Raw genomic sequence first — 27,571 nt, 5'->3', positions numbered from 1 at the left:
AGAGGAACAAAAAGAAAAAAGAATGAAGAAAAAGCAAAGAGAGCCTACAGGACTCATGGGACACCAACAGGCCAATCAATATATATGCATGAGGGAAGACAAAGAGAAAGGGGCAAGGAGCCCATTTATAGAAATAATTGCCGATTCCTCCCAAATTGGAAGGAGGAGATTAAAAAAACAAATTAAAGAAGCTCAAATTACTCTATCATTAACCCTAAAACACCTACACTAAGATACATTGTAATCAAGCGGTCAGAGTCACAGTTAAATAATCTTAAAAGCAGCAAGAAAAAAGTGATTTATAACATACAACGGAGTTTCCATAATATTAAGAGCAGATTTCTCAGCAGAAACCTTGCAGGCCTGAAGGAGTGGGATGATATAGTCAAAGTGCTTAATGAAAGAACTGACAGTCAAGAATACTATATCCAGCAATACTGTCCTCAAAAACTGAGGAGAAATTAAGACTTTACCAGAGAAAGAAAAAATGGAGTTCATCACCACTAGACCAGCCCTATAAGAAGTTCTAAATGAAGCCATTCAAGTATAAATGAAAGCATACTACACAATAACATGACTATACAAAAATGTAAACCTCTCTAGTAAAGGTTAATACTGAGACAAATAAAGAATCCTGAATTCTTGTTATATTAGTGCATAAATTACTTAATTTTGGTATAGAATTTAAAAGACAAAAGCATTAAAAATAACTATTAAAATATGTTAATGGGGGGGATTGGGAAGATGGCGGAATGGTGGTGACCTCCTGGATTCGTGCTCCCGGAGTGGAAGGCATGGGTCTCGGACTGCCACAATGCTAGAGGTTCACTCCCCCACAAGAACGGCGGTGTGAACCCACGGAGAATCAGCGTGGGACAGAGAGCGAGCGAGAAAGGACTGAGGTGATCGGGAAATATATCGCGAAAAACTGGAGAGTGCGGACGGTCATTAGAGAAGGGAGCGCGAGACGGCTGTACCCACCTCACCAGAGAGTGGGGTGGGTTCAGCCCCACAGGAAAGCATCTTGTTCCCCCTCTGACCTCCAGACCCACTCAACTGGGGATCTGCCCGAAGTCGGTGCAGAATCGCCCCGCGGGAGACGTGGGCTCTGCAGAGGAGACATTGGCGGGAGGCATTTTGGACCTTGGAGTGCTGTGCGCCGCCGAGGCGCCTAGCAACTGTCTCCTATACGCGGACGGCGGGGCTGCCTCGGTCCCAGCTCGAGCAGACGCCGATCTGTCTCGTTTAGGCGGGTGGCTGGATTCTCCCCTCCCGGCTCCTCTGGCCTCTGCCGGTCGCTGAGCGTTCAACCCCAGTGACAGTGCTGCAGACGGGCGGTCGCCATTGTCGGGTTTTGCAGCCTAAACCCGGCGAAGCGATTGGGTACTGGGCGGCTCCCTTCCCTAGTCCACGGACCGACTAAAAGCTAAGCCTTTGTGTGAACACTGAGTGGTTCCCCAGTCACGAGAGAGTCGAGCATGGACCTTGCGGACATTGGGGCGGGGAGGACCATCGCCCGCGGGAACTGCAGCGGCTCGGCTCGGGCGCTGGGCGAAGGAGGGCGCCGCTCCCCTCCCCCTATCCACTGTCTTTCTCGCAGAGAGAGACGGAAACCACCTCGGAAGAGGAAGAGGAGCAGCCCCCCCAGCGGAGGTAGCAAAATCCTGAACAACACGTGAAGGGCTCCCCCTAGCGACAGAGGAGGCAGCTCACCTGGCGCTCACGGCGTGCCCCTATCCAGACTAAAGCTGAAAGAAGGAATCTTAAGGATTCATCCAGATGGGAAGGGCTCAGCGAAAGAACTCTGGAAGTATAAAGAATCAAGCTGAAACCTCACCCTCAAAGAGGATTACTAGTTCGCCACCAATTAACACAAACCAGATTCCAAATAGCAACATGTCACAGGAAGAATTTCAAACATGGATCATAAACACGCTGAACAGCATGCAAGAAAAAATGGATAATCAACGTAAAGAAACCACAAAAAAGATCCAGGACTTGGAAGAAAAATTCACCAAAGAAACTGAAATACTGAAGAAAAATCAAACTGAACTCCTGGAAATGAAGAATTTATTCAAGGAGCTACAAAACACAGTGGAAAGTCTCAAGAGCAGGGTAGATCAAACAGAAGAAAGAATCTCAGAGATCGAAGATAACACTTTCCAATTAAATAAGTCAGTCACAGAGTTAAAACAAAGAAACATGAGAAATAACCATAGTCTACAAGAAATGTGGGATTATGTGAAGAAGCCTAACGTGAGAGTTATCGGCATTCCTGAGGGTGAAGAAGACAATAAGCAAGGGTTGAATAAACTATTTGAAGATATAATTGAGGAAAATTTCCCAGGCCTAGCCAAATCTCTAGATATACAGGTTCAAGAAGCTCAAAGAACCCCTGGGAGATTCATACCAAATAGGAAGACACCACGTCATGTAGTCATTAGACTGACCAAAATATCCACTAAAGAGGCCCTTCTTTGAGCTGTAAGGAGAAAGAAACAAGTAACATACAAAGGAAAGTCCATCCGAATCACGCCAGATTTCTCAACTGAAACCTTACAAGCAAGAAGAGATTGGGGCCCCATTCTCACTCTTCTGCAACAGAATAATGCCCAGCCTAGAATCCTGTACCCAGCTAAGCTCAGTTTTATATATGAAGGTGAAATTAAGACATTCTCAGATAAACAAAAACTCAGGGAATTCACCAAGACAAGACCAGCTCTCCAAGAAGTACTCAAAACAGAGTTAACACATGGTCCAGCACAAGAAGGACCCTCGAATGTAACACTAATCAAGAGATAAATATAAAAACCCAGTTATCATAATGGCTCAAGAGAGAAAACAGATCAATGAAATTCAACCCAACTTGAGGAAAAGCAATCTGTCTCACTTATCAGTTCTCTCATTAAATGTGAATGGATTGAATTCCCCACTCAAGAGACATAGACTGGCCCAATGGATAAAAAAATATAAGCCAAATATCTGCTGTCTTCAGGAAACTCATCTAACCTGCAAGGATGCATTTAGGCTGAAAATAAAAGGGTGGAAATCAATATTCCAAGCAAATGGAACCCAAAAGAAAGCTGGCGTGGCGGTTCTAATCTCCGATAACGTAGTTTTTAAATCAACAAAAGTAAAGAAAGACAAAGATGGTTACTATATACTGGTGAAGGGTACAATTCAACAAGAAGACATAACTATACTTAATATATATGCACCCAACCTAGGTGCACCCAGATTCATAAAGCAAACCCTACTTGATCTGAACCAAATGATAGATAACATTTTAGTAGCCGGAGATTTTAACACGCCACTGACAGTTCAGGACAGATCCTCCAAACAAAAAATAAACAAAGAAATAGTGGACTTAAATACAACGCTCGATCAAATGGGCCTGACTGACATCTACAGGACATTCTACCCAAAAACCACTGAATATACTTTCTTCTCATCAGCTCATGGGACATTCTCCAAGATTGACCATATCTTAGGACATAAAGCATGTCTTAAAAAATTTAAAAATATAGAAATTATACCATGCATCTTCTCAGATCACAGTGGAATAAAAGTAACAATGAACCCTAACAGAAATCCTCACTTCTACTCAAAGTCATGGAAGCTAAATAACCTTCTCCTGAACAATCATTTTATAAATGAAGAAATCAAGTCGGAAATCAAAAGATTCTTTGAATTAAATGACAAAGGAGATACAACGTATCAAAATCTGTGGGACACAGCTAAAGCAGTCCTGAGAGGAAAATTTATTTCCATAAATGCTTATACCAAAAAGACAGAAAACTTACAAATAGACAATCTAATGAATACACTCAAAGTGCTGGAGAAGGAAGAACAGATCGATCCCAAACCCAGCAGAAGGAGAGAAATTATTAAGATTAAATCAGAACTAAATGAAAAGGACAACAATCAAACCATAAGGGAGATTAATAAAACCAAAAGTTGGTTCTTTGAAAAAATAAACAAAATTGACACACCTCTGGCTAGACTAACCAAGAGCAGAAAAGAAAAATCTCTTATAACCTCCATCAGGAACACGAAAGGAGTAATCACGACTGATGCCACAGAGATACATGATACCATATATGAATTCTACAAAAATCTTTATGCACACAAATTAGAAAACCTGGAGGAAATGGACAAATTCTTAGAAACACACAGCCTTCCCAGGTTCAACCAGGAAGAAGTAGAATTCCTAAATAGACCGATATCTAGATCTGAAATCGAAACAGCAATAAAAAACCTTCCCAAAAAGAAAAGCCCTGGACCAGATGGGTTCACACCTGAATTCTACCATACCTACAAAGAAGAACTGGTGCCCATCCTACATAATCTATTCTCCAATATAGAGAAGGATGGGATTCTCCCCATCACTTTTTACCAAGCCAACATAATCCTGATACCAAAACCAGGAAAGGATGCAACTAAAACAGAGAACTATAGACCAATTTCTCTTATGAATATAGATGCAAAAATTCTCAATAAAATTCTAGCAAATCGAATCCAAGTGCTTATCAAAAAAAAAAATCCATCACGACCAAGTGGGCTTCATCCCAGAGATGCAGGGATGGTTTAACATACGCAAATCTATAAATGTAATTCATCACATAAATAGAAGCAAAAATAAAGATCATATGATCCTCTCAATAGATGCAGAAAAAGCATTCGACAAAATTCAACACCCTTTTATGATAAGAACACTCAACAAAATAGGCATAGACGGGGCCTATCTAAAATTGATACAAGCCATATATGACAAACCCACAGCCAACATCATACTGAATGGGGAAAAACTGAAAGCATTCCCACTTCGAACTGGAACCAGACAAGGCTGCCCACTGTCCCCATTACTTTTCAACACAGTATTGGAAGTCCTTGCAAGAGCTATCAGGCAAGAGAGCAGAATCAAGGGAGTCCAAATAGGGACAGAAGAGATCAAACTCTCACTCTTTGCTGATGATATGATGTTATATCTAGAAAACCCCAAGATTTCAACCAAGAGACTCCTGGAATTGATTAATGAATTCAGCAAAGTCTCAAGATACAAAATCAATACACACAAATCAGAGGCATTCATATACGCCAATAACAGTCAAACGGAGAACCAAATTAAGGACTCAATACCCTTCAAAATAGCAACAAAGAAAATAAAATATCTAGGAATATATCTAACTAAGGAGGTAAAGGACCTCTATAAGGAGAACTATGAAACTCTGAGGAAGGAAATCGCAGAACATGTAAATAGGTGGAAAACCATACCATGCTCATGGATCGGTAGAATCAACATTGTTAAAATGTCTATACTGCCCAAAGTTATCTACAGATTCAATGCAATCCCTATTAAATTACCAACATCTTTTTTCACAGACATAGAAAAAATAATTTTATGCTTTGTATAGAACCAGAGAAGACCCCGTTTAACAAAAGCAATCTTAAACAACAAAAACAAAATGGGAGGTATTAATCTGCCAGACTTCAAACTTTACTACAAGGCTGTGGTTCTTAAAACAGCCTGGTACTGGCACAAGTGCAGAGACACAGACCAGTGGAACAGAACAGAAAATCCAAATATAAAACCATCCTCATATAGCCATCTAATCTTTGACAAAGCAGAAAAAAACATACTCTGGGGAAAAGATTCCTTATTTAATAAATGGTGCTGGGAAAACTGGATATCCACATGTAGAAGACTAAAACAGGACACACAGCTCTCACCCCTCACAAAAATCAAATCACGGTGGTTAACAGACTTAAACCTTAGGTCAGAAACTATTAGAATTCTAGAAGAAAACGTAGGAAAGACTCTTACAGACATTGGCCTAGGCAAAGAATTTATGAGGAAGACCCCTAAGGCAATCACAGCAGCAACAAAAATAAATAAATGCCTCTCACAAAAATCAAATCACGGTGGATAACAGATTTAAACCTTAGGCGTGATACAATCAGAATTCTAGAAGAAAATGTAGGAAAGACGCTTACAGACATTGGCCTAGGCAAAGAATTTATGAAGAAGACCCCCAAGGCAATCACAGCAGCAACAAAAATAAATGAATGGGACATGATTAAATTAAAAAGCTTCTGCACAGCCAAAGAAACAGTCCAGAGAATAAACAGACCACCTACAGAATGGGAAAAAATTTTTGCATACTACACATCAGATAAAGGACTGATAACAAGAATCTATTTAGAACTCAGGAAAATCAGCAAGAAAAAATCAAGCAACCCTATCAAAAAGTGGGCAAAGGACATGAATAGAAATTTTTCAAAAGAAGATATAAAAATGGCTAACAAACATATGAAAAAGTGTTCAACATCTCTAATCATCAGGGAAATGCAAATCAAAACCACAATGAGATATCACTTAACCCCAGTGAGAATGGCCTTTATCAAAAAAACCCAAAACAACACATGTTGGCGTGGGTGTGGAGAGACAGCAACACTAATACACTGCTGGTGGGACTGCAAACTAGTGCAACCCCTGTGGAAAGCATTATGGAGGTATCTTAAACAGATTCAAGTAGACCTGCCATTTGACCCAGCAATCCCATTACTGGGCATATACCCAAAGGAAAAAAGGTCATTCTGTAACAAAGGCACGTGTACCCAAATGTTTATACAGCACAATTCACAATAGCAAAGATGTGGAAACAACCCAAATGCCCATCAATACATGATTGGATTAGTAAACTGTGGTATATGTGTACCATGGAATATTACTCAGCTATAAGGAATGATGAAGATACGACATCTCTATGGTTCTCCTGGAGAGAGTTGGAACCCATTATATTAAGTGAAGTATCCCAAGAATGGAAAAACAAGCATCACATGTACTCACCAGAAAATTGGTTTCCCTGATCATCACCTAAATACAAATCTGGGAACGACACCAATTGGACATCAGACTGAGGTGGGGGGGTGGGGGAGGGGATGGGGGTATGCCTACACAATGAGTGCATTGTGCACCGTTTGGGGAGTGGTAACACTTGAAGGTGCTGACTCGGGAAAGGGGGGGTGGGGAAAAAATATGAAACTATTGTTTTTAACTTGCACTGTTCACTTAATAATTTATCATGAATATTTCCCATATTATTTCATATCATTGTACAAGAAATAATGTATACATTATGAGGACATATTGTATCTAACAAGATATACTGTTAGACTCTTTGATTCTGTAAAATTAAATTGAAAAAAAAAAATAAAGATGAGGGTTAAGAAAAAAAAAACAACAACAAAAAAAAAAAACAAAAATAAATAAATGGGACCTGATTAAATTAAAAGGCTTCTGCACAGCCAAAGAAACAGTCACAAGAGTAAACAGACAACCTACAGAATGGGAAAAAATTTTCCCATACTACACATCAGATAAAGGACTGATAACAAGAATCTATTTAGAACTCAGGAAAATCAGCAAGAAAAAATCGAACAACCCTATCAAAAAGTGGGCAAAGGACATGAATAGAAATTTTTCAAAAGAAGATATAAAAATGGCTAACAAACATATGAAAAAGTGTTCAACATCTCTAATCATCAGGGAAATGCAAATCAAAACCACAATGAGATACCACTTAACTCCAGTGAGAACGGCCTTTATCAAAAAGTCCCAAAACTATACCTGTTGGCGTGGATGTGGAGAGATAGGTACACTCATACACTGCTGGTGGGACTGTAAACTAGTGCAGCCCCTGTGGAAAGCAATGTGGAGATACCTTAAACAGATTCAAGTAGACCTACCATTCGATCCAGCAATCCCATTACTGGGCATCTACCCAGAAGAACAAAAGTCATTCTATAAAAAAGACACCTGCACCCGAATGTTTATAGCAGCACAATTCACAATCGCAGAGATGTGGAAACAACCCAAATGCCCATCGATTCATGAATGGATTAGCAAAATGTGGTATATGTATACCATGGAATATTACTCAGCTATTAGAAATGATGGCGATATGGCATCTCTTTGGTTCTCCTGGAGTGAGCTGGAACCCATTCTATTAAGTGAAGTATCCCAAGAATGGAAAAACAAGCACCACATGTACTCACCAGCAAACTGGTTTCCCTGGGTGCACATTTGGGATTCACACCAATTGGGTATTGGACAGAGGTCGGGGCTGGGTGGAAGGGATGGGTGTATACCTACTTGATGAGTGCGATGCGCACTGCCTGGGGAATGGACACGATTGAAGTTCTGACTGGGGGGGAAGGGGTGGGGGGAGGGGAGGAGTGCACACCTACATGATGAGAGTGATGTGCACTGTCTAGGGAATGGACACAACTAAAGCTCAGACTCGGGGGGATGGGGAGGCATGGGCAATGTATATAGCCTGATCTTTTGTACCCCCTTAATGAGCTGAAAAACAAACAAAAAATAAAAAAAAAAATTTAAAAAAAATCAATATTCCCCCACAAAAGGTAGCCAAATTGTGATTTATGTGGACATAATTTTGCCTGTTCTTTAACTTCATGTAAATGGAATCATACAGTATGATCTCTTTTGTATCTGACTTCTTTTGCTTAGTTTAATGTTCTGGAGAATAATCATGTTGTTTCGTGCATCAGTAGTTTGTTCTTTTGTTATTGTTGAGGAGAATTCCACTGCACAAATATAATACAATTTGTTTATCCATTGTCCAATTGATGGATATTTGTGTTGTTTCTGCTTTTTTGCTTTTATGAATAAAGTTGCTGTATACATTCAAAAAAAAAATATGTTAATGAATACACAATATAAAAATGTGGTATGTGGCATCAATAACATCAAGTTGTGGTAAGAGAGAGAGATATAAAGGAGTAGAGCTCTGATATGTGATTAAAGTTATTAACAGATTAAAGCAGATATAAATATGCCCATATTTATATAGTTATAACTTCAAGATGTAAAGGGATCAAGAGGGGAACAAAATAACCAAAAAAAGCCAAAATGAAAATAGTAAGTCGCTTCTAATCAGTAATTGCTTTAAATGCAAATGGATGAAACTACCCAATCAAAACATAGATTAGTTTAATATACAAAAAAAACCAAGATTCAACCATATGCTGTCTGTAAGAGACTCATTTTAAAGACACACAGAGAATGAAAGGGAAAGGGTGGAAAAGATATTTCAGGCAACCAGTAATGAACAGAGTAAGGATGGCCATATTTACATAAGACTTTAAGTCAAACTACATTGTCTAAAGAGACAATGAAGGACATTACATACTGATAAAAGAGTCAATTCGCTAAACATAACAATTATAAATATATATACACCTAACATCAGAGCCTTCAATGTGAAACAAACATTGAAACTGAAGGGGAGATGATCGGAGAATCAAGATGGCAGACGAGGAAAACCGCCAGCCAGAGTGTCTCTGCAAGAAAGACAGATTTTAGAAGAAAGTGAAAAAAAATAATCAGGCAGATGAACATAGATCAGATGAGGGTCAGAAGGAAGAGTGCCTGAAACTCCAGGAGACTCCACATGAAGAAGTTGCAGAGAAGAACTGGAAGGAGAAAGGCCCCCCGAGAGGCTTAGAGACCAGCAACAAGGGTAGATGGAGTAGCTACATTTCCCCTCCCTTGCGTTTTGGACTGCGGGTGGGCTCCTAAGCAGAGAGACCTGCCCACACCAGCCCAGAAACGGCCATTGCCCGTGAGCCATGAGCATCTTGCGGACAGGGCACCTCCAGGTCCTCAGACCCCAGCCAATCGCCATATTGCTTCATTCTCCCCTCCCCCTTTGCCTACCGGCCACTGGTGAGAGAGACAATTTAGCCACCATCCGGAGGCATCTGCAGGGAATGGGACCTCTCCTTTTGGGGACCTACAGCAGACTGAGGGGCACTCAGATTGTGAGCTCCCTACCCACCTGCCCTCCCAGGTGCTGCTTGCCTGCTGACTCCAGGAGAGCAGCGCAAATCCTGAGGCAGAGAGACACTGATCCAGCTTGGGCACCCCGTGGGTGACTTGAGACCAGCACTCCTCTCCCTGGAAGGGTCAGGGATTGATCTCCAGGGCCCAGGGGACAGGCCTGCAGACCAGATCCTGTACACCCAGGCCTCAATCGCATTGCTCTGGGGCACAGAAGGGTTATTTGTAACGACCCTACTGAGGGTGTGTGCCTTCAGGGGCAGATCAGCGTGCTTGAGGGGCAACCCTCCTCTCACAGGAAGGCCATGCGCCTAGCCCAGGCTGCAATCCTGGGCAACGAACCTCCTGGCCTGCATAACAGCCAGGGTAGATCCACTGGCTTGAGGTCCTGCCTGTGGACAGAGGCCCGGGAGAAACTGCAGAATAAGGGAGGGTGGAAAGGAGCAAGGCCTGCTCTAGACTGTAGGTCTCAGACAGCCCCACCCCCACACACAGGCTTTTCTGCTGAGAGGGCCATTCCAGCCCCTCACTGGCAGCTTTGCCCAGAGGCAAAGAACAGACCTTTGGCCCCTGCTAACAGCACTTGTGGAGCTTGAGGGCAGGCTCACCCATCAACCCAGCTCTGCCCAGACTCACTCCCTGACCTGCCCCCACTGAGGTGCAGAATAAGGACACACCTGGAAGTCCCAGGGCCCCACCCACCACGTGAGGCACTAGGGTGCCTTTCCAGAGGAATGAGAGCCGGTTACAGGACCCAAAAACAACACTGCAGCCTGCCCCTCCCAGCAAGCGCCACCTACTGACAGGGAGGTCATTCTGCACACCCTTTTACTGCATCTACTGACTCATAGGGTGTGGTCAAATCTCACCCACAAACACCACCTAGTGGCTCAGAGACTAAACAGGGTGTGTCATCATCCAAACGAAAATCTAAAGGCAAGAAGCAGCAGCTGATCCAAATGGGAAGGAATCAGCCAAAGAATTCCGGAAGTATGAACCATCAAATGGAAGGCACACCCCCGGAGAGAAACACCACCTCTCTAGCAATGGACATTAACCAAACTCAGAACACCAAAATGACAGAAGAATTTCAAACATGGATCATGAGAAAACTGAATTATATGCAAGAAAACATGGATAACCAACATAAAGAAACCACAAAAAAAAAATCCAGGATTTGGAAGAAAAATCCACTAAAGAAATCGAAATATTGAAGAGAAATCAAACCGAACTCCTGGAAATGAAGAATTTATTCGGGGAACTACGAAACTGAAGGGAGAAATAGACAGCAACAAAATAACTTTTTGTGATTCAGTCTTGGTAGGTTGTATTTTTTTAGGAATTTTATCTATTTCTTCCTCTTAAAATTTTTATGGTGGTTTTTTTTGTGTGTTTTTTGTTTTTGTTTGGTTTACAAGACAGAGTCTCACTGTGTTGCCCAAGCTGGGGCCCAATGGCATCATGATAGCTCACTGCAACCTCAAGTTCCTGGACTCAAGTAGAAACTTCGTTACACCACTTTCAATAATGAATAGAACATCAGACAGACAATCAATAAGGAAACAGAGGACTTGAACAACACTGTAGAACAATTCGACCTAACAGATGTATTTAATACTCTATCAACAGCAGAATACACATTCTTCTCAAGTGCACATGGGATACTGTCATGGATAGATCATATGTTACAACACAAGTCTTAACAAATTTAGGAAGAATAAAACCACATCAAATATCTTTTCTGACCATAATAAAATGAAACTTGAAATCAACAAAAGGAAAACAAGAAAAGTCACAAACATGTGGAAATTAAATAACATGCTCTTTTAAAAAAACCAATGGGTTATATGGGAAACCACAAGGGAAATTACAAAATATCTTCAGATAAATGAAAATGAAAATATAATATACCAAAACTTAAGCAGTGTAAGCAGTGTAAGAAGGAAGTTTATAGTAAACCCCTCACAAAAAAAAAAAAAGATTTCAAATCAATAACCTAACTTTATGGCTCAACCAGAAAAAGAAGAACAAATTAAACCCAAAGTCAGCAGGAGGAAAGAAAGAATGAAGATTAGGGTAGAAATAAATAAAATACAGAATAGACAAAGAGAAAAAAAAAAAATCAACAAAACTGAGAATTGATTTTTGAAAAGATGAACAAAATTAACAAACCCTTTAGCTACACTAACAAAGCCAGAGAGCTGCCTCAAATAAAAGAAAATGAGAAATGAAAAAGAAGACATTAGACTTATGCCACAGAAATGGAAAGGATTATACAAGACTACAAAACAACTATACACCAGCAAATTGGATAACTTATCAACATAGAAGAAATAGGCTGGGTGCGGTGGCTCACACCTGTAATCCGTTTAGCACTTTGGGAGGCTGAGGCAGGAGGATCGCTTGAGGCCAGGAATTCAAGACCAGCCTCAGCAACATAGTGAGACCACATCTCTACCAAAAAAAAAAAAAAAAAAAATTTAAAAATTAGCTGGATGTGATGGCGTGCACCTGTTAATACCAGCTACTCGGGAGGCTTGAGCCCAGGAGTTTAAGGTTGCAATGAGCTATCATGATGCCACTGCACTCCAGCTTGGGCAACAGTGAGATTCTGTCTCAAAAAAAAAAAAATTTAAAAAGCAGAAATAGATAAAATTCCAAAAAACATAGAACCTACCAAGACTCAATTACAAAGACAAAAGAAAAAAAGAACAAATCTGTAACTAGTAAGGAGATTTAATTAGTAATAAAAACCTCCTAACAAACAAAAGCCCAAGACCAGATGGCTTCACTGGAAAATCCTACCAAATTATTTCTTAAATAAGGAATAATTAACAAAAATTCTCCTAAGAGAGGGAATACTTCCAAACTTATTAGGCAATCATTACCCTGATACCAAAGCCAGACAAAGACACTAAAAGAAAACTATAAGCCAATATCCCTGATACATACTGATGTAAAAATCCTTAAAAAAACATTCTCAAGCCAAATTCAAAAGCATGTTAAAAAGATTACATATGGCAACCAAGTGGGTTTATCCATGGCATGCAAGGATTGTCTGACATGAAAATCAATGTAACAATAAGATGTTAACAGAATGAAGGACAAAACTCACATGATCACCTCGATGCAGAAAAAGGATTTGACAAAATTCAACAACTTTTCATGACAAAAAACACTCATCAAACAAGAAATGGAAGGAAAGTAGGTCAATTTAATAAAGACCATGCATGAAAAACCCATAGTTAACATCATATTCAATGGCAAAAAACTGAAAGCTTTCTCTCCAAGATCAGGAACAAAGCAAGTATGCGCATTCTTGCCACTTCTATTTAATAGAGTACTGGAAGTTCAAGCCAGAACAATCATGAAAGAAAAATAAAAGGCATCCAAATCAGAAATGAAGAAGTATAATTATCACTGTTCACAGATGATATTATCTGAGATGGAAAAAATCCTGAAGATTAAAAAAAAAAAACCAATCTGTTCAAACTAATAAGCAAATTAAGCAAAGCTGCATGATAAAAAAAAAAAAATCAACCTGGCAGGGCACAGTGGCTCACACCTGTAATCCTAGCACTCTGGGAGTCCAGGCGGGCAGATTGTTTGAACTCAGGAGTTCGAGATCAGCCTGAACAAGAGCAAGACCCCGTCTCTACTAAAAATAGAAAGAAATTATATGGATAGCTAAAAATATATATAAAAAAATTAGCCGGGCATGGTGGCACATGCCTGTAGTCCCAGCTACTCGGGAGGCTGAGGCAGGAGGATTGCTTGAGCCCAGGAGTTTGAGGTTGCTGTGAGCTACACTGATGCCATGGCACTCTAGCCCAGGCAACAAAGTGAGACTCTGTCTCAAAAAAAATCAACCTGCAAAAATCAGTTGCATTATCTATATACTAACAATGAACAATATGAAAGAGAAATTAAGAAAAAAATTCAATTTACAATAGCAGCAAAAAGAATAAAATATTTAGGAATAAGTTTAACCAACTTCAAAGAATTGTACAATGCAAACTACAAAATATTGCTGGAAAAAATTTAAGGACACAAATAAATGGAACGACATCCTGTAGTTTATTGATTAGAAGACAATATACTGTAAAGTACCTATATTACCCAAAACGATCTGCAGATTCAATGCATTCCCTATCACTATCCCAATGGCATTATTTCTTTTGCAGAAATAGAAAAACACTACAAAATTCATATAGAATCTCATGGGATCTTGAATTGCCAAAACAATCTTTATTTATAAAGAAAAACAAAGTCAGTGGTTCATACTTCCTGGTTTCAAAATATATTACAAAGCTACAGTAATCAAAACAGTGCGATGCTAGCATAAAGACAAATACACCAATGGAACAGAATAGAGAGCCCAGGAATAAACTCACATGTATGGTCAAATGATCTTCAGCAAGATTGCCAGGACCAAACAGGAAAAGAACAGCCTCTTTGATAAATGGTACTGGGAAAACTGGATATATATGTGAAAAAGAATGAAATTCTTCACCATATACAAAAGTTAACTCAAAATTGATTAAAGATCTAAACATAAGAAATAAAACTAAAATTCTGTAAGGAAACAGGGAAAAGGCCTCATGAGATTAGATTTGGCAATAATTTTTTTATATATGACATTAACAGCACAGACAGCAAAAGCAAAAATAGACAAATGGGCCTATATCAAACTTAATAACTTCTGTACATCATAGTAAACATGCCTGCAGAATGTGAAAAACTAATCACAAATCACACATCTGATAAGGGGTTAATATCCAGAATATATTAAAAAAACACCCACAACTTAACACCAAAAACTAAGTAGCCTGATTAAAAATGGTCAAAGAACCAGAATAGACATTTCTCCAAAGACAAATGGCCAAACAAGCATATGAAAAGATGTTCGACATCACTAATCATTAGGTAAATGCAAATCAAAACCACAAGATATCACGTCACATCCATTAGGATGGTCACTATCAAAAGAACAGAAAGTAAGTGCTGATGGGGATGTAGAGAAATTGGAACCCTTGAGTACTGCTGGTATGAATGGAAAATAGTGCAGCCTCTATGGAAAACATTAGGGAGACCTCCTCAAATATCTAAAGGTAGAATTACCATACAATCCAGTAATCCTTCTTCCGGGGATATACGCAAAAATAATTGAAAACAGGATCTTGAAAAGGTATCTGCACACCCACATTCACTGTATTATTCAAAATGGCCAAAAGAGGAGAGCAGCCCAAATGTTCACTGACAGATAAAAGATGAAAAAGTTCTAGAGATTTGTTACACATAATGCGAACATAGTCAATACTAATTAACTATATACTTAAAAATGTTTAATAAGGTAAATTTTATGTTGTGTGTTTTCACAATTAAAGACAAAAAGAATTCTTAAAATTAAAAAGGAAACTATAGTATACAATTTAGATTTAATGCAAAATTTAACTGGGAATCAATTAAGTGACTGATTTTCACAGATATAGAACAAGTATAAAAAATGTCTTGACTATTACTTTATAGAAAGAACTAGGCCGGGCGCGGTGGCTCACGCCTGTAATCCTAGCACTCTGGGAGGCCGAGGCGGGTGGATCGCTCAAGGTCAGGAGTTCGAGACCAGCCTGAGCAAGAGCGAGACCCCGTCTCTACTAAAAATAGAAAGAAATTAGCTGGACAACTAAAATATATATATACAAAAAAAATTAGCCGGGCATGGTGGCGCGTGCCTGTAGTCCCAGCTACTCGGGAGGCTGAGGCAGTAGGATCGCTTAAGCCCAGGAGTTTGAGGTTGCTGTGAGCTAGACTGACGCCACGGCACTCACTCTAGCCCGGGCAACAGAGTGAGACTCTGTCTCAAAAAAAAAAAAAAAAAAAAAAAAAGAAAGAAAGAACTAGAAAGGATGAAAGGCAGTGATAACAGTCATCAGTCAGTATAACAGATTAGATTATGAATGTGGTCTTGGTAGCAATCAGCCTATGAAGGTTTTCTGTCCTTATAGAAATTAAAGTAGAAAATATTTTAAGACAAGTCTGAATGGTGGGGTTTGTTTTTACTGGTTAATAGAGGACCAAGGAGCAAATCTAAATAAAAGCACCTAAAGTCATCCTGGTTTGGTTGTTTGTTTTTATAAGGGGGAGAACTAAAGAGCTAAACATTCTATATCCTTCCTATTTTTAAAACCTAGCAAGAAACAAGTGTAAAATTATAATGAATACCATAATTAGAGGGCAAAGAGTTCAGACCAAATAAAGAATTTAAATCATCATAAACAAACATGAGGCAGTGAGATAACTGACAATTAAAATGGTTATACGTAATCAAGTATACTTTTAAAAATCAGCAGGAGTGCATTTCATGCATATAAGTCACCTTTGTAGGAATTAAGAAATAAAAGAAAAAAGTTCTTGGACTTTATAAAAATCTGAGTGAAAAGGAGAAAAATATTAACAAGAATAGGTAGAAAGATGGCATTAACCACAAGCTAATAAAGAAAGGCACAAAATTTGAAAGATTCAAGACCACTTTAACATTTTTCTTCAAGTACCATACACCCTAACTGATCAAGTTAATCATTTCCAATCTTAAGGAATTATAATATATGGTATTTGTTCCTTGTTTCAATACTACTTCTAGTTCTCCAAAACGGAAACTCTTCAGGGACCGCAATACTTTCATCTTTATTCCTTAGAGTGTCTGCTAATAGACAAGAAGAATTGGAAAGCAGTTTTGAGAACAAATTTGACATGCACTAAAACTGAAAAGTACACACAGTGGGCTGCACACTGCTTAGTTCTGACAGGAATGAAAGGAAAAAAGTGGAAATTCATAGTGTACAAAACAAATGGAAAAGTTTCAAAGATAACTGTTTGGTTCAGACATAGCAAAGTTAGACTTTTTAAATAAAAGGTTTACACCCATATTCTAATATAAAAAATAAAATAGCTGAGCTTTTACATTATAACAAAAAAAACAAAACTAAGAAATGGAGTTTGGAAATAGACAGTTAATTGCATTATTTAAAGAGACAATGAAAAAAATCTTTGAGTCTGACCAAATAAAAGTTTGATGAGATTAGTCTTTACAGAACAAAGGCAAAAATCAACTATCAGTTGGCTTAAGAAAAGAAGTCAAAGCTTAAAAAGTTAAGTAAAAAGAAAAAAACAGACATAAAGAACCGATTAGTGAGGGTAAAACCATAAAAGGGTAACATGAGGGGGTCCATTTATGGTGTCAACCCAGTTCTATATCTTAGCTGTGGCGGGTGGAGGCTACATAAATCTATACACGTGATCAAATTGCATAGAACTAGACACACACACATAGACACGCATGCACACACACATACAGTGAATTCACATAAAAACTGGTGAAAACTAACAGGGACTATAAACTAAACAAACTTATCAAGTTTTTGGTTTTGATATTGTACTACAGTGATACAAGACTTAACCATTGAGACAAACTAGGTAAATAGTTTATAAGATTATGTCTATTTACAATTGTTGCAACTTCCCGTGAATCTATAATTACTTTAAACTAAAATTTCTTTTAAGAAGTAAAGAAGATATGAAAATGCATCAATATAGAAAAATCTCTAGGAATAATAACTATTGAAATTATTATTGTTATTGGCAATTACTACGTACCAGACAATGGAGCTAAAAAGACAAAGAAATGTAACTTCCTCAAAAAAATTCAAGAGGAAAAGCAAAGAAATCCAACTAAACACCACAATGCAACATACAAGTGCTATGTTAAAAACTGAATGAATAATAAAAAAAAATAGAGGAATAACAAGATAATAAATAAAGGAAACAAAAAAAATAACAAAGCCAATTTATTAAAAGAAGACAATTTATGCTGTTATGTTTGGACTTAATTCTATATACTAAAAAACATTTGCAGTGTTTAAGGCAATAAAATGACTTAATCTAATCCCCACATATTACAATTGGAGCATAAAAAAAGACTGACTACACAGGGAAGAAAAGAGGCTAAGAATAGGAATACTATAAGCCATGGAATACTAAAATACCTTCAGGAAAATAAGAGACTAGACTAGGAAAACTTGCAAAAATTTAAAAGAAACAAGGTAAAACAAATCCCAAAAACATAATTTTAAAGATGGATAGAAAACATAGCTTCGAGAATACCATAACATAAAATAACTAATAGAAATGTTGCAATATGAGTATAGTAAGTAAAGATTAGAAAAAGATTAATTAGTTCTAGAGTTGCAGATCCAGAAACAACATACAGGAGTACGTAGTATAAAAGCAAACTTAAGACTTGTAATAAAGAGTTTCCTTCTTCGAATTCAGCATTTCCTAAGATTACCACATAGAGCTAAATATTAATTATGCAAGAATAGAACTTCTTACTTCTTGTCTTTTCTTAAGATCTTCTTTGGCTGCTCCAAACCGTTTGGTTAACCTGGCTATCTTGGCCTGAAAAAAAAACAAAAAAAGAAAGACATGGAAATCAACTGGCAATATAATGTTAAAAAATAACCCATGTACACATAACAAGAAACCCACAGATAACAGGATCCTCAGAAGATATAGGAGTAAAGAAAATAAGGCAAGCTCATTATAAAATATATACTTGGAAAATACAGAAAATCTTAATGAAAAGTGAAGTGGCCCTGAACTCAATATCCAAATGTAAACACTCTTAACTAGGTTAGCTCGTTTCCTCCGAGAACTATGGGTATTGCTCATATATCAGTACATTCCTGAGCTTGTGTTTTGTGTTATTTTTTAAAATAGTTGTAACCTCACTTCGTTTTCTCACTGAAATTATAAAGTGGGTATATCTGTAAATCATAAAAGTTCCCTTGCCAATACTACTTATGGATGTGGGCACAGGTTTTTTACTAACTGTAATATTTTCAATAGCAGTGCAGAGGCATGTTAATGTATTACTTTTTGAAATACTTAATTCCATATTCTGTTAATCTCTAACAATCTGATAAAAATGTTAACCTGCTGGTATCAACATTTGTCACTGAAATCATTAATCATTTGTACTGCTTATATAAAGAGTCTGATCACATATTTTACCCAAATATACATTCAAAGGAAAATTGAAAATAAAAAGTAGAATAAAAAGAAGGAATTATTATCACATCATCACATGAATATTTGGTTGTATTTCCTTTCAGTCTTTTACTAAGATATAGATGTGATATTCAGTTGTTTCAGTTGTTATTGCTGCAGCTACCATTTTAAATTAAATATATTTTCAAGAATATTAAACTAAACTTTTCAGTGTGTTCACAGGCCTGCCTAACAAAGAGCTCTGCCACAGGATTTCTTTTATTCAATATAAAGGCATTCATTTCATAAAAATGAGAAAAAGATATCACTTATTTTTAAAGTTTCTTTCAGAAGCAGTCACTTCTAAAGGAGGCCTCAGATCTTACAATATATGTTAAGTGCAATAACATAGCCTAGGGAATCAGTCACCTATGACTCCCAAAGATGAAGATTTTTCCTCAGGACTTAATTATCTATGCATATCTTTTTTGTTTGTTTTTTCATTTTTTGTTCTTTTCTTTGTTTTATATTTATACATATCTTTAAAGGCCAAGGACATACAGCATAATTATATTCCTGAATATGGGTTTACCTTTCTGGTAACTAAAATATTTCAAGTAACTTTTTCAAAAAAGGTATATGGGAAGGTATTTTCTGTGCCCCAACTTACACAACAATGTCTTTCTTATTTTCTTTAGTCGATTATCTAGGTGAGTATCTATAAATTGTATAGTATGTATAGTATCATTATTATTCTATTATTTAAAAGTGAAAATTAAAAAATCGTTTTGTATATGTTAAGTATATGGGAAAAGGTCTAGAAAGATACATTCCAAAGTTAAAGGTGATTACCTCTGGATCACCTTTAACTTTGGAATGTATCTTTCTAGACCTTTTCCATAAGGTCTAAGAGTGGGTCTCTAGTTTGGCAAGTATTCTGAGACTTTTTAAAAATGCATAAACATGTCTTTTTTTAAGTTCAGAAAAGTAATATTCTATTTTGCCTTTGATTATTACTACTTCTATTTCCTTTATTCTTGGTTTCTTCCTTAGGTATACGTATAATTTCTTGTGTAATGGAACAATGGTAGCTGTTTAAATACAAGTCACATAAGTTGTTGGGAATCAGACACATTGGGCCTTGTTTAGCAAAATGGATAAACCAAGAATTTCTTTGTGTATGTACCGAGAAATCTCCTAGGAAGTAACTGTCTAAAACAAGTTAATCTTGCATCAAGTTTGGCCTAATAACAAAATATTAGTACCCAAAAAAGTAAGTGAATAAACTGACACACATTATCTACTATTCAAAACTATCTTCTATAGTAAGCTGCTACAGATTTACTTCATTGGTGGGGAGGATAAATAGACTGAAAGAAAAAGTAAAATAGCTACTGTTAGTTAAAACTACTTAAAATTGCATTTTCTAAGTCATAAACACTGTAATATTGTATTATGAGGTGTGTTCAAAGCTTTTCTATTTCCTTAAAAAATCCAATTGAAATTTTAAGTATCCTGAATTTGTACTGTATAGTGACTTGAAAAGAATCAAGTCCTCTTATCTAGGAACATGGTATATCATCGGTGACTCATGTTTTCTTTTTCTGTCCTTTTTCTTCATAGGCGTCTTAAAAATTTCTTTTTAGGTTTATTCTTAAGTACTGACTTACTTTTAAATAACTACCATATGTGAAGAAATCTTTTTCTCATTACATTTTCTAATTGGTTGTTGATGTATAAGAAAGCTACTAGAGTATGTTGTTCTTATATGAGGCAATTGGTAAATTTGCTTCTTCATTCAGTAGTTTGCCAAGTTAATTCTATTGGGTTCTCATTTACCAATCATTACTCATTTTTTTTTCTGTCTCATTCTATTGCCCAAGACTGCCACCAATGCTCTAAACAGCAGCATTTATTAATAGGCATAGTCTAATTCTCAACTTTAATGGAAATATTTGTAATGATCCACTATTAAATATAATATTTACAACTGGTTTCTAATAGCTACCCTTTATAAGGTTCAAGGCATTTCCTTCCTATTTTTTCCATGAATGGCTGGTGAATTTCAACAAATCCTTACTTGACATCTATTAAGGCAATCATACTATTTTTCACCTTTTCTCTGTTAGCATAGTCAAATATAATTGTTAATACTGAACCAGCCTTACATTTATGAGAGAAATCCATATTCGGGAGTAAAACTGGACTATGTTTTCTTCTTGTGCTATAGAACTTCACAGTTAAGCTTGCTTCATCAAATAAGGCCTCATCTTTCTCAATATTCTGGACCAGTATATATGAGATGTGAACTGTCTGTTCCTCATAGATTTGTCAAAATTTTCTGCCAAAGCTTTCTGGGCTAGATGACTTCTTCGGAAATAGATCTTTGACCACAGTTTTAATAGAGGCACTCAAAATTTTAGGTTTTCTACTTCCTTTTTAGATAAAATAGATTCCATTGGTATAAGGTTGTTAACATAAAAAAGGTCTTAAAGAATCTCCTCTGGATCTTTGTCTCCTTTTCCAATCCTTGTGTAGTTTATTTGTAATTGTTTCTAGGTCAAAGATTTACTGAACCAACTGAACAATTTGTCTCAAATGTATTCAATTGAAGAATTTGTCCCTGGTACAAACAGTACTAAAAACATGTTAAGTATGAAAGTCAAAATATCACATTAGTTAACAGAAAATTGTTCTGATATGTACAATAAAAGAGAAATGAAAGCATTATTTTCAAATTGATAATGCCACATAAATTCAGTCAAGTATGAGTCCAATATATCTCAATGAACTCCTCTCATGGTCTTACACTTTGCTTTACATGTGTTCCCATAGGACTGGATGTCCTGAGTATTTTTATACACAGCCCATCAGAGTCAATAGTAGAATCAGGCTGAACTACATGTTGCAAAATAGGCAGCAACATTTGGGCAGAATGCCAACAATTTCCAAATAACCAATGGCTGTACAATGGTTAGTATCTACAATACCAAAAGCCCATATTTCCCTACCCAGAGCATGACCATAATGATACTTGATTTTGTGGCTAAAACAGGACTTGTCAATTTGCAAATAATGGCCTGGACCACCAAGCTGTAACGGATGCAATTCAAAGAAATGCTTGCATGCTTCACAACAGAAATTACAGATATCGACTACAGTATGGGCTGAAATTACAGTAACAGCAGAAGTCGCTTTCTCTGTGACTTCCACAGACCATAAGAATAGAAGATGAAGCCACATGTTAAGGGAAATTTAAAATTTTTGAAAAAAGTTCCTTTTCAGAAGGAGACCCATGATGACTGGGAACCCATTTCTACAAATAGGTGTCTTTGCATTGGCATTGTACCATCACTGAAAGAGTTGGTGACATGAGGAACATTTAAGAGCCGCCAATAGCAAAATACACTGCTTCAAGGAAGGAAGCTAGGAAACCTTGGTAAATGCCAGACCTATACCTCGCCTCATTCCATCTCTCCAAATTATTGGGGCTGTATCTTTAAGGTGGAGGCTTGGGTACCTGGAAGAGGATCGTAAGTTTCTGGTCAACGGAAAGTGGTACCATGTTCAAATTCTAGCGTTTCATACACTGAGGTTCAAATTCTGATTTCCACTCTTATTAATGGAAATCGCTGGCTGGGATATTTGAAATGTTGACAATAATAGGCTGCAGCATATCTTGAAATAAACTATCCATTGGGAGAGGTGAAATGGAAATTTTCTCAAAAATAAAACCACTAAAAAAAAAAAAGGAAAATTTAAATTGGACCCACAGGGGTTGATCACAATTGAGGAAATGATCTGTAGGACCCTCAGGACACACAGGGACAAACAGTTTAACTGAAGACTTTCACCTACAGGGACAAACTATTCAATTGATCTGATTTATCTACCTTTAATCTTCTCACAAAATAAGCTGTTGCCTTATTCTTCAAAAAGGGTTTCGTTTTGTTATTTTTACTAATTCCTTCCATATGCTTGAGGTTTACTTTGTTATTACTGTTTTACCCTAGAATAGGAGATGAACACATAATGTTTCTCTACCTTTTCTGTTTGTGAATAATGCATTTAAGGTTATAAATTTCCCTTTGAATACTGCTTTAGCTTTAACCTATAGGTTTTGCAATTCTTTATGTAATTCTATATGCCATTCTTGAATTATAGTTCTAGTCTAAAGAGTTGAGGATTTCCTTTTTATTTCTTCTTTGGAATTATCTGGAAGTATGTTTTAAGGGTAGGCAAGGCCTGGAAGGGGTAGAAAAGCTAACTATTTCTTGGTAATTGCACTACACAGTTGCTACTGAATGAACAAAAAAATGACAATTGTTAGCATTTTAGAATTTTCATAGAAGTTACTACAGTTCTAATCTGACAATGCAACAAAGACATAAACCTAGAAATTATACGTCCTTCTGCTTCAATGATAAAAATTTTGGAAATAACTGTTGGGACTGACCTTACAATTTAACATCACTGAAAAAATTAAAATACATAAAATTTTCACTATTTAGAAAACAATCAATCCCTAAAATATCCAGAAAATTATTATATATAATTAATTCTCTATGTTCAGCACTTTTCATTTGTCATAAAATCTATTGGCTTTGGCCATATATTCCAATGTTGAAAATGGTTCCTGCTTTTAAAAACCTTTTTGCTATAGAGAAAAGGAGCTAATTATTAAAACCAGGATTTAGTAAGTCATGTGAACAAAAGTCGTATCAAGCCAATAATGATTCAGAACATTAAAATGACTTTAAATAATCCCAAACTAGTCCCTTTTAAAAATTAATACACAAAAATAGTTTAAAAATCCATAAAAATCTAATTTATCTACAGAGAACTCTGCACATTAAACATCACAGCAGAACAGAAAACATTATGAACTTTGCTCTAAAGTCTGTATTTCTCAATTCTATTTCTCACCAAATTTTTAAACATATAGTAAATTTTTACACTACAACAAAATGATCATAAGTCCTTTAAAAGTCTTTTTTTGTAACTACAGTGTAAAAAAAAAGGTCACTAATACTAAAATTAATTATTGTTAAATTATTTATTCATTAAAGCAAAACACCTAAACCATACTTGATTATTTATTTTCAAATGTGTTTTAAGTTTGAATTTTACAAAATTCTTACTGTCTTTTGCCAAAGTCAGTCAGATGTAATACACAAATGAATATAAATGCAAAACAGGAACATGTGCTCAACTATTAAAGTGAGATACAGAGTAGTATACATACATGGTAATATTTTTAAGAAGTTTATCGTTAGTTGAACCTAAAAAACAGTAAATAATTTAACAAAGTATATAATTATTTGCTTAAGTATGTGATGTAAACTTCAAATGGTAGAGAACCTGAAAGTAATAAATATCAAAAAATATTGGAACGGGCCAGGCATGGTGGCTCACACCTGTAATCCCAGCACTCTGGGAGGCCAAGGCGGGAGGATAGCTCAAGGTCAGGAGTTCAAGACCAGCCTGAGCTAGAGTGAGACCCCGTCTCTACTAAAAATAGAAAGAAATTAGCTGGACAACTAAAGATATATAGAAAAAAATTAGCCGGGCATGGTGGCGCATGCCTGTAGTCCCAGCTACTCGGGAGGCTGAGGTAGGAGGATTGCTTGAGCCCAGAAGTTTGAGGTTGCTATGAACTAGGCTGATGCCACGGCACTCTAGCCCAGGCAACAGAGTGAGACTCTGTCTCAAAAAATATATATATGTATTGGAACGGAATGAGTGATGTCACCAAAAGATGGCTGAGGAAGGAACTCCGGGGTTCAGTCCCTTCTCAAAGCAACTAATGAGCATGCCAACATGGTCAGAATCAAGTTTTGCACAACTCTGGAGTCCACTCAAAACTTACAATAACCAAAGGAAGACCTAGGGAGGATGAAACTGCTGCTTTGTGATAGGAGAGCACTGTGGCCTTTTAAATTGCCTATTCATCATTCTCCACACCCAGCTCAGCAACAGTTGCGCAGATGGCAACTGGGACACCTGGTTCAGGTTGCTAGTGCCAAAGGAAGCAATATAGACCTTATTTCCAAAGAATCGTGGTTTGTGAGTATTGGCTGGCCTAACTAGTAACTCCTTCAAGGACCAACACAAAAGCTGGCCTTTGTTTCATCAAAATCTGAGCAACTCCCAAGGCCGGGGCAGCTCTCTCCCTAACAGTTTTTCCCCAAAATATTTAAAGGCACAGATATTGTCTACAGCAGCCTGGAACAAATGACAAAAATGGAGAAGAGCAATAAACAAAAAGGCCTAGGAAGCAAAAGGATGAGAAAGGAGATATATGGAGGAAAAGGGGGCTTGTAAAACTCTTTCACATACCAAGAAATGGAGAAGGCTATGTGTGTGACCAGAGTAGGATGCAGAGCTCAGAAAAGGCCTTAAAAGACCCTAAGCTTTCAGGCTCTGGCTGGCCTTCAGATTCAAGGAAAGCAAGTAATAAAAGATAAGGCAGGTTGGATAAGGCAAGTTGTAATTGGCCTGGCTAGGCCTTGAAGGAGTACTCCAACAAAGAGCCAATCTACAAATGGAAGAACATATTTTTTTTTTTCTTTTCTTCTTCTTTTGGATCCACCCATTTAAGGTAACACCAGCTGATTGCTAGGATAATGAAACACAGGCTTCAGTGGACACACATGACAAAGAATATACATACTTTCCAAAACATTAGAAAAGCTAGTTTGGGGGGAAAAAAAAAAGTTAATAAGTTAGTCTAGAAAAGTCATTAAACAAACAACAACTCTCAATGAGCAGCAAAAACAAACCCTGAGAAGGGGGAAAAAATCTGATTTCCAGAGTTGCCACATTATAATACACGTTGAATATCCCTTTTCCTAAATGCTTGGGACCACAAGTGGATCCAGAATTTGGGATTTTTTCAGGTTTTGGAATATTTGCAATATGATTACTGATTGAGCATTCCTAGTTTAAAAATCCAAAATTTGAAATACTCCAGTGAGCAGCTGTTTTTCACATCATGTCAGTGCTCAAAAAGTTTCAGATTTTGGAGGCTTCAGATTTTAGATTTTCAGATAAGGAATACTCAAGCTATTAACAGTATTTGAAATGTCCAATTTTCAACAACAAAAACAAAAAAAATTAGGAAGCATGCAAAGAACCAAGAAAGTATGGCTCATTCACAGGAATAAAAAGAATTGAAGGAAGCTCAGGCATTGGACTTACTAGATAAAGACAAATCGACTGTTTTAAATCTGCTCAAAAAAGCTCAAGGAAGCCATGGACAAAGAATTTTTTTTAAAAAATAGAAAAATTGGGTCTCACCAATGGAGACTATGAGTAATAAAAAGAAGTTACATAAGGAACACAATTACAAATTCTGAAACTGAAAAATACAATAACTGAAATTCACTAGAAGGGCTCAACAGTACATTTGAGGACAGAGCTGTAAAGAAACAGAATTTTGTATGCTATTGAAAATAAGTAGATATTAATTCAAACCTAATTGCTATAAAATTCAAATGTTAAGTGTAATCTTCAGGGTAACCACTAAAGAAAATACTGAAAATATATAGAAAGAGAAGGGAATAAAAATGACATACTAGGAAAAATAAATCACAAAAGCAGACAGTAATGGAGGAACTGAGGGAACAAAACAGGTGTAAGACAACACATAGCGTGGCCGAGTAGTTAAGGCGATGGACTAGAAAAAAGGTATAAGACATATAGAAAAAAAAATAATAAAATGGCAGAAGTCTCTCTTTATCAATAACTACTTTAAATGTAAATAGATTAAACACAATAATTAAAAGGCAGAGATTGTAAGACCTCATGAAAACTTAAAACTTGTGTGTATCAAAAGACATTATTAAGAAATTGTAGGCCGGGCACGGTGACTCACACCTGTAATTCTAGCACTCTGGGAGGCCTGAGGCGGGTGGATCGCTGGAGGTCAGGAGTTCGAGACCAGCCTGAGCAAGAGCAAGACCCCCGTCTCTACTAAAAGTAGAAGGAAATTATCTGGCCAACTAAAAATATATATATAGAAAAAATTAGCCGGGCATGGTGGCGCATGCCTAGAGTCCCAGCTACTCCAGAGGCTGAGGCAGTACAATTGCTTTAGCCCAGGAGTTTGAGGTTGCTGTGAGCTAGGCTGAGGCCACGGCACTGACTCTAGCCCGGGCAACAGAGCGAGACTCTGTCTCAAAAAAAAAAGAAATTGTAGACAACACATCAATCAGATAAAAAGAAAAATAATTAAATAAAATTTTTTTAAGAAATTATAAGCAATTTATAGAATGGGAGAAAATATTTGCAAATTATGTATCTGATAAAAGTTTAATATCCAGAATATACCAAGAACTCTTACAACTCAACAACAAAAAGGCAAAAAATCCAAATTAAAAATGGGCAAAAGAATTTAACAGACATTTCTCTATAAAAGGTACACAAATGTTCGATGAGCACAGGAAAAGATGATCAGCATCATTAGTCATTAGGGAAATGCAAATCAAAACTGCAATGAGATACTACTTCATACCAATAGAATGCTGTAATAATAAAAAACAACAATAATAAACAAAAATAAAAAATAATAAGTATTCGTGAGGGTGTAGAGAAGTGGAACCCTTGCTGGTAGGAATATAAAATCATGTAGCCAGGCTGGGCAGGGTGGCTCACACCTGT

General features: G+C 37.0%; 1 protein-coding gene across 2 annotated transcripts in view; it reads right to left on the bottom strand.

Annotated features, from left to right (window-relative positions):
• The window catches only part of ATF7IP (activating transcription factor 7 interacting protein), a 73,811-nt gene that overhangs the window by 32,692 nt on the left and 13,548 nt on the right, over window positions 1–27,571 (bottom strand). For both annotated transcript variants that reach the window (XM_069491791.1, XM_069491793.1), the window contains exon 5: window positions 18,254–18,319. In XM_069491791.1, the coding sequence (XP_069347892.1) occupies window positions 18,254–18,319 (66 nt within the window). The remainder of the gene's footprint in view (window positions 1–18,253; window positions 18,320–27,571) is intronic.

Source organism: Eulemur rufifrons, chromosome 16, assembly GCF_041146395.1.
Source record: "Eulemur rufifrons isolate Redbay chromosome 16, OSU_ERuf_1, whole genome shotgun sequence".
NCBI classification, from domain to species: Eukaryota; Metazoa; Chordata; class Mammalia; order Primates; family Lemuridae; genus Eulemur; species Eulemur rufifrons.
The sequence above is the reverse complement of the archived record's forward strand: the minus strand, read 5'-3'. Positions and strand labels throughout refer to the sequence as shown.